This window comes from Castor canadensis, chromosome 4, assembly GCF_047511655.1.
Source record: "Castor canadensis chromosome 4, mCasCan1.hap1v2, whole genome shotgun sequence".
Classification (NCBI taxonomy): domain Eukaryota; kingdom Metazoa; phylum Chordata; class Mammalia; order Rodentia; family Castoridae; genus Castor; species Castor canadensis.
Genome location: NC_133389.1, coordinates 75,705,648 through 75,723,463, shown reverse-complemented (window position 1 = coordinate 75,723,463; position 17,816 = coordinate 75,705,648). Strand labels below are relative to the sequence as shown.

The following is a 17,816-nucleotide window of genomic DNA, read 5'->3' as shown; positions in this document are numbered from 1 at the left end:
GCTATAAAGGACTGAGCATCTGGATTTTGGTATGCACATAGGTCCTGGACCAATGGCTCTCAGATACTGAGAGACAATAATATGCCAAACAGTGGCAAGTCTAAACAGATACAAAGCTGGGCAGGAAGAGCGCTCTAGCTATGACTAGAGAGGGTGCGCCAGCAACAAGGAAGAGCAAGCACAAAGATCCGTGACAGCACAAGAGTCTACAGGCTGTGGGCCTGTCACTGTCAGATGAAATGCAATACAAGTCAAGGTGCAACAGAATGTGCAATTTTGCACAAGAGGCAGAAAATCAAGAGATCAATGCAAGTTATGCATTTCAAAGAAAATGTCTGGATATCACTGAGAGGCCCTTAAGAAAACTGGGAGCCCTTAAATCTTTTTTAGCGTTGTCCCCTGCTGCCCACCTCCCCAACACCCCCGCCAACCACTGCCATAGCAGCTTGTCTTCTGCTACTTCACCCATCCTGGCCACTTTATTAGACAGTCTTTTAACACATCCTCAGAGTGGGCGGTGGCCAGTCCTGAACGCTTCTCCTATTGACCATGGTAGTAAGAGAAATGGTGACAAGACAAGGGATGACTAAGAGGCAGTCAAGACAGGAGTGCTGAACCCAAGGGCCCTAAGACTGGCTCTCGACACTTACACCCTGCAACTTGGAAAGTCAAGACCCAGATCTGACTGTTCCTGTCTAAAGGATGCTAACAGTAACATCATCTTGCAGATTCAAAGGAGACGAAAGCACCTGTCACAGAGTAAATACTCAATTATCATCAGCACTAGTTATTTTAAGTCTTGCTTGAGATTACAGGAATTCTGCAGGTTTTCTCCATATTTCTTCTAATTCTTTTATGTTCCAAGCAAGCCGAGAGTTCAAAATTGATCTTAATTTAACAAGAATATTATTCATCAATATTATTTGACTTTGTTAAGATTATTAGGCAACTGTACAAGAATCATATCTATTTAACAATCCCTGTGTTTTCAATCTGGGTACCTGACTCACATTATATCATCTAATTAAGGTGAACCTAGAAATTTTAAATGAGATTCTTCCATCTCTTTAAAAGAGCCCAAAAATAAGCAAAAAGAAAAACATTATTAACCACCAAGAATAAAAAAGAACCACAGAAAGCATAACCTTACAATTTGGGGCTAGTAACCAATGCCATACCCTTTCCACCAGCAAGAGAGGAAATACACATTTGTAGCAAGAACTGATAAAAAGCCATAGGGAAGATGTAGAGGACCCACATGTTGTGCTTCCTACCTTTCTTCTCTGCGCCCTCGAAAACGTGGGTCCTCAGCATCCCGGGGAAATCGCTCATCTCCAGGTCTGCGGCCTTCCCATGCCCCTGGAGGGCCTCGGGCTGCACCCCGGCCATCTCCCTCACTGAATTCCCTGTGATCAGGTGGAAATGGGGGCCCAGGGCCCCCTCGCCTCCACTTCTCTTCTTGTGGTAATGGTCCTCCTCGTCCCTCAAATTCCCGTAACCGGTGGCCAAAGCGCTTGTCAGGGTGGAAGTCGTCTGGTCTGCTGAAGTCATCTGGGAAATCTGGGTGAGGACCACGCCTGTCTGGGGGACCCCTGCAGTCCTGGCCACCCCGGAAAGGCCCTCTTTCAGGCCCATGCTCAGGGCCACCACTCTGCTCATGCCGCCTCTCTGACATTGGGCCCAAGTGATGGTTGGGAGGACCACGGGAGTCACCTAAAGGAAACAAAGCTGACAGTTACTGTGGCATCCAGAAGGCCGCCTGATCCACACATTGCATCTGCCCATTTCAGAGTGCACTCTTCCTTAGAGTGCTCTCCTCCCTTCTGGATCTTGCACACTTAGAAGGCAAGCATTCCCAAGACATACAATGGGAAGACCACAGGCTTTAGGACACAGATCTCATCTTCACTCAGTAGCTAAGTAACTTCACCTATGGCAAATCAGTCATCTCAAATGAAGTCAGTACACGATAGAACAAATGAACAAGCCTTCTGGTGTCAGAATAAGCTTCCCTTCCCTGTCCCTGTTCTTTTGGTAATTCCATTTAGGCCCATCAGCCATTCACAGACACAACAGAAACAACAACACATAGAAAAGCCATGCTGCAGGCCAGGAGGCCAAACAGAGAGAATTCACCTCTGCTCTTACAAAGGCCGCAAAGCCATTACAAGGCACCAGATCTACACTGAGGGAAATGGCACCAGATGCCACTTCTTTCACCCCAGCTTAATTAGCTTGACTCCTTAACATTAGGGAGCTTCACACATGCCTCCAAAAGGCTCATGGAACCACGGCCCCTTAAATAACTGCTTGGTGACTAAACAACCCTGCTGGACTTTCTGAGTTTGCACACATACCTTTTCTAGGAATGACATGCCTCACATCCAATATCATCACTACTTTTTATATACAGGAAAGATTTTAAAAATATTTCAATATATAAAATCCACTCAAATTACTTGGCCTGGGGCGTGGCTGAGTGGTAGAGCTCACCTAATCTGTGCGGGACCCTGGGTTCAATACCTAGCATCACAAAAATAAACAAATATGTAAATTGTGCTGAATAAAAAATGGGAGAGGACAATGAAATGCACACTGGTTAACTCAGTCTACCTCTTACCTCCAAAAGGATTGGTTTCCCAGCTACTAAGCTGAGTATTATAGCCACTGCAAATGTATACCTATTTTCTGTCAACATAAATCAAGCATACTTTCACTTTATCTTCTATAAATCAAACGTATTTTTAAAAGAGGATACTCTTGCTTCTAAATTAAGTTTTTGGGTTTTTTTGTAGTACTGGGGTTTGAACTCAGGGCATCATGCTTGATAGGCAGGTGCTCTACCACTTGAGCCACATTACCAGCCCAAAACAACTAAGTTTTTAAAATGAAATCCCCCCCCATTTGCTCATCTCGTACCTTTTATTGTTGTTTCCTGGCAATAAGACAATGGCCACAACCTTCCCCTTCCAACATTCCTTTCATTTGTTTGGTTCTTTTAGCTATTTCAATGCCTCCTCACCATATAACATAGATGAAAACTTGAACATCTCAGTATAAAATATGCCATTAGAAAGAATCTGTGTCTTCTGAGCTTATTTTGCCCCTTCTAAGTTGCTTTCTGTTCAGTCAGTGTGCAAATACCTTGGAATCATTTCCCTCCGGAAGATAGACCCACAATTCTCAGTGTGTGTCCACAGCTAAGGGCTTCTCTAACTTTATGTTACTTGAATCTAGTGTGACCTCAGACATGCTGACCTGTGACCTGAGCAAGCCCTCAACACCTCTGTTTAAAAGCACCCAACCCTTTCAAGGAAAGAAACCCACCACTACAAATGTGGCCACCAGTGACAGGATGGCAGTGGCAGTTGATCCTGGAGGACATGGTAGTGCTACTTTCTTGGCTCTCCCTTTGATCCCCTGGGAGGACAGAGAGAGGAGAGGGAGAGAGAAAAAGGAAGAGAGAGAGACAAAGAGCAAAGAGAGGGGGAGGGAAAGGGAGAGGAAGAGAAAAGAGAAGGTCAGAGAAAGGGGAGAGCAAGGAAGAGCAAGAACATACACAGGGCAGGGAGGAAGCAAGATAGCTCTCCATTTGTTAGTAGTGGTACCTTGTGGATCATCACAGACTCTTCCTTCCTTAGGGTCCCAAGCCTCACAGATGGGTCTCTCTCTGCAGGCTTTCTCCCCTCTTTTGCCACCACTTCCATGCAATGGGATAGAAATAAAAGCACTCCAACTTATTGACCTCACACTTTTCTACCTCCAATCCCATATAAATTCAAAACTGAGCTTTAAGTTCCCAAAGTCCCAGGACTATAAATGCTGACAAAGACTTCTCTGACTCTGATAAAATGAGGGCAAGAACACCTAGCGTGTACCACGTGTGCTGTGGGCGTGGCCAATTAAAAGCCCAAGTGCAGTTCTGTGAAGGGTCATCCCCACAGCACAGGGTTTAATGTAACCACTCGGTTCCTACCTCCCCTACGTCTACATGCCCTCCGCATCCTCGCATTAACGCGGTCCAACAGCGTGCCTACTCCACCCTCCCACTCCAACTCTGTACACAGGGATCGAGAGAGAGCTCAACACCAACCAGGGAGAGCCTCTGGCACTGTGAGTGGCTTATTCAACTCTTAGAACTAATTTACTTTCAAATTGCTACCTCCCTAAATGTTGACAATTCTCACTTTTTCACCTTTCACAACATCAACAGCTGGAGGCACCACACTTCATTACATTACCTTCTTGTTTTCAACTGGTACAGAACAATGCAAGCAGCTAAAGAACTAGATGTATATGACACCATTTGGGGGGTCTGGGGGCGTGATAATGAAAATACTGTTAAAGGCCTGAATTCTTTGCCCTGTCAAAGAATTTAAGCAGTGACAGCTCCTTAAGTTCTCCAGGACAGACACATGCACCTGCACTCCATGGGAACAGGAACCATTTCCCCTTCCCAGTGTTGAACAAGGCTGGCCTGGGGCATGGGTGCTACTGCCAGAGCTAGTCTAGGTGTCTTCACCACCAGTCCCTGTAGATGAAGAGCTTATTTTCTCCGGTCAGCATTGTTACCTAACTAAACATATCTACGACAACAACACAGGACAAAGTTATTACCTGAAATACTCACGCCATTGCTTTTCCCAGTGGTTCAATTGATCATTCTATCAATTACTTACCAACAAAACTATTTGCTGTGAAATATACACAACAGTGCTAGAACACAAGCTCCTCTTCAGCTGAGCAATATTTACCTTTGTTAGGGCCAGGTCCTTGTCCAGGGTTCAGAGGAGGAATGCGGCCTTGTGCTCCCTGCTGCCCTAGGCCTGGTATCAGGGGTGGGGGGCCTGCGCTCTGTCCTTCCTGAAAAGATGTTTTTAAATTGGGGGTGTGAAATCAAAGGCTTATGCTTCATGAGTAACAACTGTATTATAATGTGACAAGATAAAAATACTGGGCTGCCCAAAAGCCTCCAGCACTAAATATTTAGCTAGTGACATTACAACAAAATGGTCCCTAAGTCAAGGGAAAGGAATACATCTCTTGCCAATAATACATGGAATCACTTGTATTTTAAACTTGATGACAGGTCTCATTTCAAGCCAGATCTTTTCTTACAATGCCAAGCAAGTACTTCAATGGAAAGCCAGGAATCACAGCCCCATACCACCACCTCCTCCCACAGGTAAGGAACTTCTGGCAAAAGGAAAGACCTGGCTAGCCACTTCCCAGGACAGGAAGACTCTGCTGTCACATGTGACTCCTCCCAGCAACACAAAGTAAGAAATCCTCTAAGAGTAACATTAGGATGGGGCTTTCTTATGCAGGCAGCACCCAGGATGAGAAAAGGGGACCACTCACTTTCCTCCAGCCCCGCCCCCAGAATGTTCCCTTCCTGAGCTACTGCTTGTGCCTGTCAAGTCACCACATCCATCCTGCTAAGTTCAGTTCCTGTAGCTTACTTCCAACATGAACCTGAGCTCTGATCCCCTTCATCTTGGGGACTCAACTCCAGCATGTCCCTAGTCTTAGTATTATGCTTTCATCTACACATCTAAGTTCTGATCCCACATATGCCCAAAGACCAAGATCAGGGCTCTCAACAAACAAACAAAAATAAGTATCTGGTTTCTCCTTCATATTAACAATATACTTAGTGACTGGACCTAGTATGAGAACACCAGTTTCATCAATGGCAAATTGCTTTCATGTCTCAAGCTAGTTAGTTACACAAATAAGCAGATCTGACAAGAGTATTACACTGGCAGTTTAAAACAGCCATGAGGCCGGGCGTAGTGGTGCATGCCTAACCCCAGCACTTGGGAGACTGAGGCAGGAGAATTGAGGTCAAGGCAGCGAGGCCAAGACCAACCTGGGCTACATAGCAAGATCCATCTTAAAAAACAGGGAGGGGAATGCCCATGATTGAGCTCAATGCTGCTTTGTTGCCAGTCACTTTTAGCCCAGGACAGCTCTTAATAATGCCTTTTGTGCTGCTGCTTGAACATTTGAAAGCAATTCCACTAAATTTAAATGAAACAACTGGTTTAAATAAGTGGCCTGCTGAAAGTGAAGAAGGTTAGATTTTAGCTGTAAAAAAATACAAGCAAACATGTCCACCAGGCAACTTCTGGGATTTGAAATGCCCTATCTAGCCTCACATCCTCAGACTCACTCTACCAGTGTCCTATGAGGAATCTAAAATTTCAGAATCATGATGTCTTCCACATATAAAATCTTTTAATCCATGGCATAGTAAAAACGTCTACTGAATAGCCTCAAAAGGACTTTTCTCCTATCTCTGACATGTTTAAAATTTCAGTCATAATACTGTAGGAAAAGTTGTACACACAAGTACACATTGACGTTATAAAACAATACTTCAGTATTAAGACAATGTAGGATAACAATCCTAAATTTCATTCAGTTTATCCTGAATTCTGTGAAGTGCCTCAACAACCTGGAAATAAACTGAAATGCCATGTGATTCTTTGCTGCTATGCCATTTTAAAGTTCTAGAAGTTCAAAAGAAGTATACCACATAATTGCCTAATTTAGCTAATGGTTATCTTTAGATTACAGACTCTCAGAGGTGTTTGAAAAACAAAATAAGGCTAGGGTGTAGCTCAGTGGTAGAGTGCTTGCCTGGCAGGTATTATGCCCTGGGGTTCAATCTTTCAGCACCAATACCAAGGAGAAAAAGAAAAGTTTTTCTTTACAACACAGAGACTGTTTTCTACATGCAATATCTGTGCCAACCCCTCTCTCAGTTTGCCCTTCAGTGACAACCCAGGGAAGGAAGTCAATGTTAGCTCACTCACTGAAATGAAAATAGGGAGGTGCACAGTCTACAGCGTAGTTATCAGTTAAATACCCCATACTATATTTAAAAGTAAAGCCAACAGAAGATCAGAAGCAGGCTGGTTGCTGGAAGGCCCACAGAACACTAAGCCAAAGGGCCCAGAAAGCGGGGAAGGAAGGGGGCGACAGCCTGAGGGCCGCCAATGATGAAACATGCCTGTTCCTCAGGGCCACAGGACTCTTGAAGGCCTGAGACAATTACAAATGATACTCGACTGAGAGCTGATCTTTTCTGGAAGAACCTCTATAAAAAATAATAATGACGATAAGGTGAAAAGTAAAGACTAACACTGAGATGCATTTAACAGTGGCATAACCCTAACTCTTCAGTCTGATTACTTCCTTCTTGAGCCAGGATGCCATTATCTAAGCCATCCTCCCTACTGGAGAAATGACTGTACCCAGCTGTGACTGCTTTTCACAATTCCCAGCAGTACTGCATCAGTGCAGCATGTATTTTCCCAAAGTGTTAATGCCTACAAGTTGAAAATACATTAATACCTGGTTGAAGGGGGCCCGGGGCCCATCACCTAGCAGAGGTGTTTTCTGCTGCTGGAATGGTATTGGCCCTTGAGATGGATGTGGCCCTCTTGCTGGGTTCTGCTGTCCCTGAGGTCCAGGGGGCCCTTGCATGCCACCCTGGGGTGGAGGTCCCAAAGAGCCCTGGGGCGGCCCCTGCTGGCTTTGTGAGCCTGGTGGCCCTCGCAGTTCCTGGGGAGGGCCCAGCATTGATCCCTGTGGCGGAGGTCCCTGCAGGCCCCGAATCTCCTGTGGCCCTCTTATTTCCTGAGGGCCGTGTCCCAGAAGTCCACTTGGAGGGTGAGGTCCTCTCATCTCTTGAGGTGGGTGGCCCATCATCATGCCTTGAGGAGCAGGACCCTGATTCTCCCGGGGGCCTGCAGGTCCCTGCATTCCTCTTGGATTCAGTCCCATCAAAGGGCCCTGAGACACAGGACCTGGGATCCCCTGAGACCCCGGGCCACCCTGGATCCCATGAGGATGAGGGCCTTGCATTCCTCTAGGACCAGCTGGTCCCTGCATCCCTTGAGTACCAGGAGGTCCCTGTGGGCCCAAGTGGCCCTGAGGAGCAGGTGGACCTTGAGGGCCCATGTGCCCCTGTGGGCCAGGTGGGCCCTGAGGACCCATATGACCTTGAGGACCAGAACTACCCTGTGGTCCAGGTGGCCCTTGAGGTCCCAAAGGGCCATGAGGTCCTGGATGTCTCTGCATTCCTTGGGGCCCATGAATGTCCTGAGGCCGTGGCAGCCCCTGGGGCGGGCCCTGGGGCCCTTGTGGTCCCATGAATCCTTGTGGCCCCCCACCTCCCTGATGCAGTGGAGGACCTTGTGGTCCCATTTGCCCCTGGGGTCCAGGGGGTCTAAATTGTCCCTGTGGACCTGGAGGCCCCATCTGAGCCATGTTCATTGGTATCTGCTGAGATGGATGGGGCTGTTGAAAACCTTGAGGAATCTGAGACATTGGACCTTGTCCTGGAAAGGGCTGGGGTCCGAGGAGAGGGGTGCCAGATGAGGGAGGAGGCTGAATTTGTTCAGACTGTTTCTGTGCAAGTCTTTCAATTTTAAGTTGCTAGAAAGAAAGAAAGAAAAAAATGAGCACACTGAATAAATAAGTAGGAGCCCCTGAAGATGACAATATTGCTAACACGTTTTTTGGTTCATCTTTTTTTTTTTTTTATCTTTTATTTTCTTTTTTTTACTACTGGGGATCAAACTCAGGGTTTCAAGTGCTCTGTCACTTGTCCCATGCTTTTAGTCTGTTTTGTTGTTGTTGTTCTTGTTTTCAGATAGGGTTTTGCACTTTTGCCTGGACCAGCCTCAGATGGCAGTCCTCCAACCTCCACATTCTAAGTAGCTGGGATTACAGGCATGTGCCATCATGCCTATCTTGTTTGGTTTATTTTGTTTTGGGCTGGGAGAAGGGAGTGGAACTTGTGTTTGAACTCAGGGCCAGGTAGGCATCCACCACTTGAGTCATGTCCCCAGCCCTTTTTACTTTAAGTATTTTTCAAGTAGGATCTCATGTTTTTTCCCAGGCCACCCTGGATCAAGATTAACACTTCCCACATAGCTGTGATGACAGGCATGCGCCACCACACCTAGTTTTTATTGGTTGAGATGGGATCTTGTTGATTTTTTTTGCCTGGGCTGGCCTGAAACATCTATCCTCCACTCTCTACCTCCCAGGTAGCTGGGATTACAAGCAGGCACCACCACATCCATTCCCTATTTTGCTTTCTTGAGATGGGATTTTGCTGCTGCCCAGGCTGGTCTCAAATTCTCAGTATCAAGCAATCCTTCTGCCTCAGCCTCTCAAGCAGGTCAGGAACACATGACTGTACCCAGCTCCTAACTTCATCTTTCTATTAAAAATGTACAATTATCACTGCTGCACTGATATGGTTTTAAAATTAAGAATCAGGATTCTTCTAGAAACTAGCTTCCTAACATAGAACCTACTCTCCTTCCTTTTCCTCAAGAATATATCAGTAAAAAAAAGTTACCACTACTTTCGTAGATCACCTTGTATTCCTCTAAAGGGATGAAAATGAACCCTGAGGATAGAAATTATAATGACAGGTTGAGAAAACCATTCTAATAATGTCATTCTGCTCAGTCCAACCTGCTGAACCGTCTTTACTTCTAACACTAATTCTCTGTGAAACACACCTCCAAAAGCTGTGGGTTAGTGTACTGTAAAGTAGCCATTTCTTGCTCAATTTCTGCTTGTGTTTTTTTCTTCTCTTCCAACTTAATGTCCTCTTTTCTGTCATTCAGCACCTCATTTGGAGCAGGTATTGGAACTTTATTTTGCATCCAGGCCTTGGAAAAGAAAATAATGTTAAAATACGCCCCAAGCATGAAAACTATGATAGGTTAAGAAAACCGTTCTACAACATCGTCTGCTCAATCCAACCTGCCTAACTGTCTTTACCTCATTCGAGGATGGAATGAGGCAGGCACATTACTAGTTGGAAATAGTATGCTAAGATGATAAAAGCTGCACACTAAGATTTGGTTCTTAAATGTAACCTAGAAGCCAGTGTGTTAAAGAAGTGGTTCTTGCTGATGGTGCTATTGGGATGTAGTGGAAACATTACAAGGTGAGGCCTTGTGGGAATAAGTAGGTCATTAGGGGTGTGCCCTTCCTACTGGAACCCAGTCCCCTTCCCTACCCTGCTTCCTGGCCACCGTGAGGTAAGCTGCTTTACTCCATCATGTGCTCTGCAACGTAATGTCTGCCTTGCCAAAGGCCCAACAAGACTAAGTAACAATGGACTGAAACCTCTAAAACAAACCGTTCCCTCCTTTTCAGTTGCTTATTCCAGGTATTTCGTCACAGTGTCAGGAAAGATGCAAGATATTGCATGTCATTAAGAATGCAAAGCCTGCCAGCCTCTTCAAAAGGGCATGTTGTGTAGAGGGGATAACTAAAGCCGAAGACAGACAGACAATGGAGGAGAGTTAACACATTCTTTCTTTTCCATGACTCCTTCTCCTCCCTCTAACAACTTGGATGATATTTAGTAGGTGAGGATAAAAGAAGATGCACGCCAAACTCAACATCACTGCAAGTCAGCAGATGACAATTATGTCTAGAACACATGAATATGTAAAGGAAGATTCAAAAGAATCTATAGTGTAGAAATGCCTTCAAGAGTTGAGATGATGGAGAAACCGGCTGCTGAAAACCAATTAAACTAAGTAATCACAACCTCTCAGTACATGGATGAGATAGGGCTCACTTTTAGTTACTGACCTGTTGGAACTGAGCAGGTATAGGTTTTGCATAAGGGACTTTCTTCTGAGGTACTTTTTTCTGATCCTTTTGCATGACCTCCTCCATTCCCCAATCTAAACCTGGAATTGTCATTTCAATTTCATTTGATTCATCTTTCCCTGTAACCATAAAAAAGAACAAGTTAACCCCTTAAATGAAAGCAATTGGCCACTTGATCAATGAACACATTTGCAGAAGAACAGATTGTACAGTTATGCAATTTGCATCACTTCCATCAATATTTCTCAACATAAACCGCATTAGCATTTCAACATAATTAACATATTAGTTAATAAATTATCATGAAAGAAACAGGTCTATAAAAATTTTATAAAAAAGAAATGCACATGTGTAACTTCTCTTACCCATCTGCTCTTGTTCCATAGCTAATTTTAGTTGTTCTGGTATTCCCATTCCTGGAATTACTGCCAGGCTATTAGGTTCGAGGTCATCTACAAATAATAATATACCCATTGTCAAAAGGGACTTTAGTAGTGACAATAAAATCAACATTTTACAAAAATAAATCATATCACTGTTGATTTATAAGTCAGTAAACCACAAAATTAAAACTATGTGGGTTTTTTTGACGCTGGGAACTAAACTCAAGTTTGGAGTGTGCTGGGTGAGCACTTCACTACTGGTCTATACCCTCAGCCCACAGTTAGTTTTATACAACCTTCCTAACAGTTATTTCCTTAATAATCTAATAATAAGATATCAGACTTCATATATACAAGCCTCACCATATTCTACTCCATCTTCAGACATTCCAGGTAAGAGGTTTAGATTATATCGATCTCTCATTTTATCACCTGGTCGGTTTCGAGTCCAGAATTTGCTGTCAAAATAAAAGTAATGGGAGGAGGGGGGAACATGGTTTCAGTGTTTTTCTGGGCACTTAATAGTACTAAGCAGTGCTGACTACAGCAGCACACATGCTAAAAATTGGAATGACACAGAAAAGATTAGCAAGGCCCCTGCACAAAAATAACATATGAATTCATAAAGTACTCTATATTTTTGAGTGATTAATTAGACATGGATTTCTTAAATTCTACATGTCAAAATATTTGTATTTTTAAAACAAAGCTGACAGTTAACTGGTTTTAAAAAAAAAGTACTAAGCAGTCTGTGGATAAATACACTAACTTTTACATCAGATTCTAAACAAAATCCAGATAACTAAAGTCAATGTTCAATATCCAATGTTCTTCTTGCAGTATATGTATTTGGTAACTACCACAAAAATGTTTGTTTTTACAAACATTTATATATATAAACATTTATATATATAAACTCGTGTCGGAGCCAGCAGTGGGACCTTGCCTGTGTGAGTCAGCATCTGGCCTTGTGAGAAAGCTCCAAGGAACTGAGGCAAAAGTCTCAGACCAGACCTTGCCTGTGTGAGTTGGTATCTGGCCTTGTGAGAAAGCCAGACATCCAGAAAAACAGTATTCAAGGTCTCCAGATGGCTTCATGTCCTTCAGATGTAAGTAAGAAAGTTATGCTGACCATGTGCTTTTTCCTGCTTCTCTGTTTCCATTTTAAAGGAGACATAACAAACAGTTAATTTTAACTGTGCTTCCCTGTACTAATGTAACCTTGACACGAAATAGTTGGCATGCTTTTTCTTACCAAATGCTCTCTGTGTAAAAGGAGTTTATAAAAGCAGTAGTATGCTTCATTAAAGTGGCTACTGAGCTTCAGTCACCCAGGTTCCACCAGTAAACGGCTTACAAATTGGAATACAAACCAATACATCAATCAGTAAATAAAACTAAACATATACTTATTTTTCACTGCTCTGCTCCAGAGTGCTGTAATTCCATGTTAAACTTACCTCGTGTGGTCATTTGAGCCTGAGCAGAGAATGTGTCCAAGAGGATGCCATGCCAGACTCCAGATCATTCCTTCATGAGCCATCTCCATCCCACCCACTTCTTTCTCTACCCTGCAATGACACCAAAATAAGTCTTCTTCACAAAAGTTACAAAAAAAAGAAAAAAAAATTTTCTTTTAGCTTTAGACAAAGGTATCAAGACCTATTAATTTGAATTTGGTCAGTTCCACATGATTTAGGGACATTGATTAGTCATAAGAAATACACTCTTTTATTCAAAGACAAAAAAAAAGAGAGAGGGAAATGCTTCAGAATTATTTTAGCACTAAGTGTGTGTGTTGGGGGGAAGAAGGTAGGTAGATCAAAGTACATTATATGCCTGTTCGGAAATACAGTCCTTTGTACGATTAATTTATGCTAATACAAAAAAGAATTCTGTCACCACTAGGAAGCTAGGAAATCTATTTTAATGACTTCTATATCCAAAAATAAAGGTGCCATTTTCTGGTCCAAGCTGAATTTATGGAATTGAAAATTACAGGCAGTCTCTAATACAGAATACACTACCACTCCAGAAAAAAAATTAGCCACGTGTGCTAACTCACACCTATATCCTAGCTACTTAGGAGACTGAGATCAGGAGGACTGTGGTGCAAGGCAAATCAAGGCAAAACAGTTCAAGAGACCCCATCTCCAAAACTACCAGAGCAAAATGCACTTGAGGTGTGGCTCAAGCAGTACAGCACCTGCTTTAAACTCTTGAAGCTCTGAATTCAAACCCCAGTCCCACCAAAAATTGTACGTATCATGTTTGTACACATTCAGGTACTCTCTTCATGAAATACATTACTTCCTGAACTCATAAGTAATCATCCGACTGTGACAAAAGTCACACTGCATGACTTGAAGGCCAGCTCAGAACAGATTGTGCATTTTCATCTGCGTCTCTGGGTATGCTCTTTCTCCAAAAACTTTCACCAGGGACCCAGACCCCATGCCTGCAAAGCCCATGCCACATGGAGGGGTCATGTTCAGGTTTATCTGGAGACCATCCTCAGTAGCTCTGAGACACTGGAATTTCCCCAGCTAAGTATCAAACACAACACAGCAGAGGGAAGACATCCCCGATATGATTGGTGTAGATGTAAACACACATATCACTTCTTTACATAACAAGTGTTCCATACCCAACATGCCAGAATAACAGAGAACCATCAGATCCTCCACTGGCAAAAAGTCCTTCATGTACAGGATGCCAGGCTACAGCTGTAAAACAAAAACACAGAGAAACACAAAATTATTAGGACCAGAAAATAGGTAACAGTCATCAAAATGAGTAGCACATCATAGTTAGTACCTGTGGCTTCTTTTTTGTGACCTCGGAATACTTGAAGCTCTTCTTTCAGATTTCGGATATCAAAAAGTTTACAGAGATGGTCACGTGATGCTGTGAGTAGCCAATTGCCATTGAGGTTTAATTTCACTTCCATTACTGTGTTTTTATGGGCATGACTAGAAACAAAGCACCAAGAAAATGATCTGTCAGAATTCAAAACAAGCATCAAGCAACATAGTGGTCATGCTGGTTGAAAAGTACATGGGTTAAGATGGTAGGACATTTGGCCTACAAGTAATAAAGTTAGCAGCATTATAGGACCACAAGCAAAAGTATGCTTGAAAAACACAGGTCAATGACAGAAATGATGTCCACTACCTAAGCAGAGCCTCACTATCCAGGTAAAAAGACAGCAGAGCTTCTATTGGACAAAAAAGTTTATCTGGCCGGGGGCACGGCTCAAGTGGTAGAGGACCTGCCTAGTGAGTGGGAGGCCCTGAGTTCAAACCCTGGTACTGCCACCACCAAAAAAAAAAAAAAGAGAGAGAATTCCTGCACTGGGGTTCAAGTGGCAGAGTGCCTGTCTAGCAAGCACAAGGCCATGAGCTCAAAACCCAGTATACCACCACGAAAAAAAAAAAAAAAAAGTTCATCTGTGAAGCAGGAGAAGCACTTAGAATACATAAATTAACATTCAATGAAGCTCATGAGATTAAAATAATTCAATGATGCTTCCCTCATTAAGAAAAGCATAAATCCTGACACTGGTTTAAGAATAGTTTTGAGGGCCAATTTGAACAAACGACAACAACATGTCCCATGGCTTACACAATGCATGCACATCTCCAAGGGACACCATTCAAAAGGCACCAGGTGGTTGTGACCACTAGAATTGTGCGACAAGGAAGCTTTGCTCTAACCAATTCATGCTGTGGAAGGTTTACTTCCCTACAAGGACCCAGATACAGTACCTTGACCCAAAAAAGGGCACATTCATATAACTGTGAAAGCTTACAAAGAATTCAGAGAAAACTGTGCTATGTACCTGTATTATAAGTAAGCACAACAAACAAAACATGAGAAATGTCTCAAAAATGGAGAGAAAGCTTCTTTATAATTACATGAAGTGGGTGGAGAATGCTGGGCTTTGACGAACAATAGGCACATACATTAACTCTATGAAGTGCCACCCAACCATGAGGACTGCCAAATTAAATTTAGGTTTATGTGGCAGAACCAATATTAAGACTTATTTCATTATGAATTGAGAGATACATCATAATTAAGTCCACAGATCCAAGTCCATCTGCTAGCTAAACTACTTTTTCAGGAATACAGGAAGGAACAGCAGAGATGGCTAAAAGTTAAGGAATATAGGCTGCTTTGCTCCCCTTTGCTCGGGGAGCAAGGTAGGATTCCTATCACTTACAGTGTTGCAAGACTCTGCCCAGTCTTGGGATCCCAGAACTTGATTGGCTGTTGACTGTCTTTACTTCCTGAAACAACTAACCCTTTGGTTGGATGCCAGTCTACACATTTCACATCAGCACCATGCCCTGTCGAAAACAAGTTAAGATAAAAACCTAATCAGTCATATGCATTAAAAGTAAAACTGCATTCTAATTTAAATGAGAGAAACCTATTAAATGTTTTGATCTTTAAGTCAACTTAAAGTTTTGAGACTCTTTAGGCTCTGTGTCTGGAAGTCTTTGGACCCAGCAAGCTCTCCTTTTATGCCAGGACCTATAGGAACCAGCCCTCTTTTCCTGGAACTAAGAGCTTCTGCTTACCTACTTGCTGGTAGGTCAGCCAAGGCTTTTTCGAAGCAGCATCCCTCAAGCCATATATGTAAAGCTTTTAAAGCTTCTCATGCTGTTCCAATCATCTTAATTATTAGACTCGATTCCTGTCATTCACTTTATTTTTCCTACTCTGTGATAGTCTTTATAGAGCCAAAGCCCTAAATCCAAGTTTAGCTACCACAACTTTCTAGATATGAAAACAATAAAAATATTATGGCTTTCTATTCTTGTTCACTGAAGTTCAAAAGGAGAAAAATAATCCATACTTGATTCACCAAAGGTTCACACATAACTGCAACAGATTACTAAAATTCACAAATGTGAAAATCAATTAACAAAGAATCTCAAGAATATTTTATGCAGCAAATGTACTAAGAAGAAGGTGAAGAGTGACAGACAACATTTGAAATAGCTTCCTCCCTAACCTGGATCAAATCCAGCTCCAGTAATTGTTAGGTGGGAAAGGAAGGACAGGGAAGAATAGAGACAAAAGGAATCAGGGAAGTTGAAGAGATGGTCTCCAGCCCATTGGAAGCGATCTGCAGCACTTCAGAAAGGGAGAAATTCCCATATCAGTAGGATTGAGCTTACCCCAACACAATGCTCCCGGTGGCAAGCACAGAGGGAGAGGCCAACTATGTGCAGAACAGTTTGGCGGTATGTAACAAAAGCATGAAGAAGTATACATCCAATAACCCCAGAACCCTTTGTCCCAGATTTATCATAAGAAAATAATTAATGTCCAAAAGGACTTCTCTACAAGGATGCTTAGAAGCACTTTATTTTTAAGTATCCTTCAATAGGATCAAATAGATTACAAAATAACTGCAGTATGGCACATGTACTTAAAAGAATACAATGTACTCATTATAAATTATCCTACAGGAGATTCAATGGCATGATTAAAACATCCATGATATTAAGTTTATTTTTTAAAAAATCAAGGGTACCATCTCTGTAAAAAGCAAAAAACTATTATCATGAGGGACTGTGTGTGCATCTAGATAGGGGAAAAAGGCAAGAAGTCTAGATAGCAAGCCATTAATAGAAATAATATTAAGCTGGAAGGTGATATTAATGTGATCCTTCTTTTTCTATGTTTTTCTGTTTTTATATCTTCTAACAATATGCATATTTTGTAACTGGGTTTCAAGGGTAAAAAGGAGAGAAGCGTAGTTTGCTGTTACTTTGTCTTTTATTAAGAAAAAGAACTGAAGATGAAAAAGTTGAAATAAAATATGATTTGGTCCTACTAGCCCTTTGCTTGCCTTAACAAACTATAATGCTGGAGAGAGGGGACATGAGAGAGAATGATGGAAGGGGGAATCTAACCAAGATGTATATAACAACATATATAAATGTCACAAGGTATCCCTCCATACAACTATTATATGCAAATTTTAAAAAAGAAACTATAACAGTACTAACAATTTGACTCTAAAAAGATATGGTCACAGAATTTTAAAACTATGAACCACTATTATCTAAAAATAAGTATTATAATAGCTGTATTATGAATTTGAACAAATCAAATATGAGTTTATGGAATGATGCATAAGGAAGCACTTTAAAATTATAGTTTACTAGGCAAAAACATATTCTTAGGAGCCATCTCTACTCTTTACCTTCTCTGGGATACTTATTACATCATAAAGTAAGCCTTTTAAAGATATGTTTATTTTAAAGAAATACATGCAAAAACAAAACTGTCAACCCATAAAAAAGGACAAAACATATTCCGGCAGCTTTAATTTTGTTTTCTGAAGTTCTCTAAAATTTACCTAGGTAAAACTAAGGAAAGAAAAAAATCTCATGAATTCAACCAAATCCATACACATCACAGATGTAAATCAAACTGATCTGTACAGATTCTCAGATATTTTTGGTCACTGCTCTTAATTTTAAAAAGAAGAGAAGGCCAACACTAGCACACATTACACTTATGTGCCCTTTGAAGTAAAGAATATAAAGTACACTGACTACCATTTCATATGACAGGTTGGGAACTTGATTTGCATCAGAGTTCATATGTGTAGAGGAGAGATCTGAATGCAGGGAGCACTCAAAGATATACTAATACCTCTCAACGGATTCTGAATATATTACAAGATAAATTCAGGGAGCTGAGTGGAGTTGGCTGTAGGGTCTCTGAGCTTAAGCTGTCAATGGAAAAAGT

At 42.1% G+C, this 17,816-nt stretch overlaps 1 protein-coding gene and 1 non-coding gene across 4 annotated transcripts in view; one reads left to right on the top strand and one right to left on the bottom strand.

Annotated features, from left to right (window-relative positions):
* Wdr33 (WD repeat domain 33) overlaps positions 1–17,816 on the bottom strand; it is a 98,026-nt gene that overhangs the window by 6,575 nt on the left and 73,635 nt on the right. For all 3 annotated transcript variants that reach the window (XM_074070457.1, XM_020168353.2, XM_074070458.1), the window contains 11 exons: positions 15,268–15,394; positions 13,860–14,014; positions 13,690–13,768; positions 12,503–12,613; positions 11,406–11,500; positions 11,025–11,111; positions 10,639–10,778; positions 9,549–9,701; positions 7,363–8,448; positions 4,755–4,863; positions 1,275–1,713 (listed from right to left, as the gene is read on the bottom strand). In XM_074070457.1, the coding sequence (XP_073926558.1) occupies positions 1,275–1,713; positions 4,755–4,863; positions 7,363–8,448; positions 9,549–9,701; positions 10,639–10,778; positions 11,025–11,111; positions 11,406–11,500; positions 12,503–12,613; positions 13,690–13,768; positions 13,860–14,014; positions 15,268–15,394 (2,581 nt within the window). The remainder of the gene's footprint in view (positions 1–1,274; positions 1,714–4,754; positions 4,864–7,362; positions 8,449–9,548; positions 9,702–10,638; positions 10,779–11,024; positions 11,112–11,405; positions 11,501–12,502; positions 12,614–13,689; positions 13,769–13,859; positions 14,015–15,267; positions 15,395–17,816) is intronic.
* On the top strand, positions 11,577–11,684 carry LOC141422832 (U6 spliceosomal RNA). Its single transcript, XR_012447553.1, has one exon. It is a non-coding gene; the product is annotated as a U6 spliceosomal RNA (small nuclear RNA).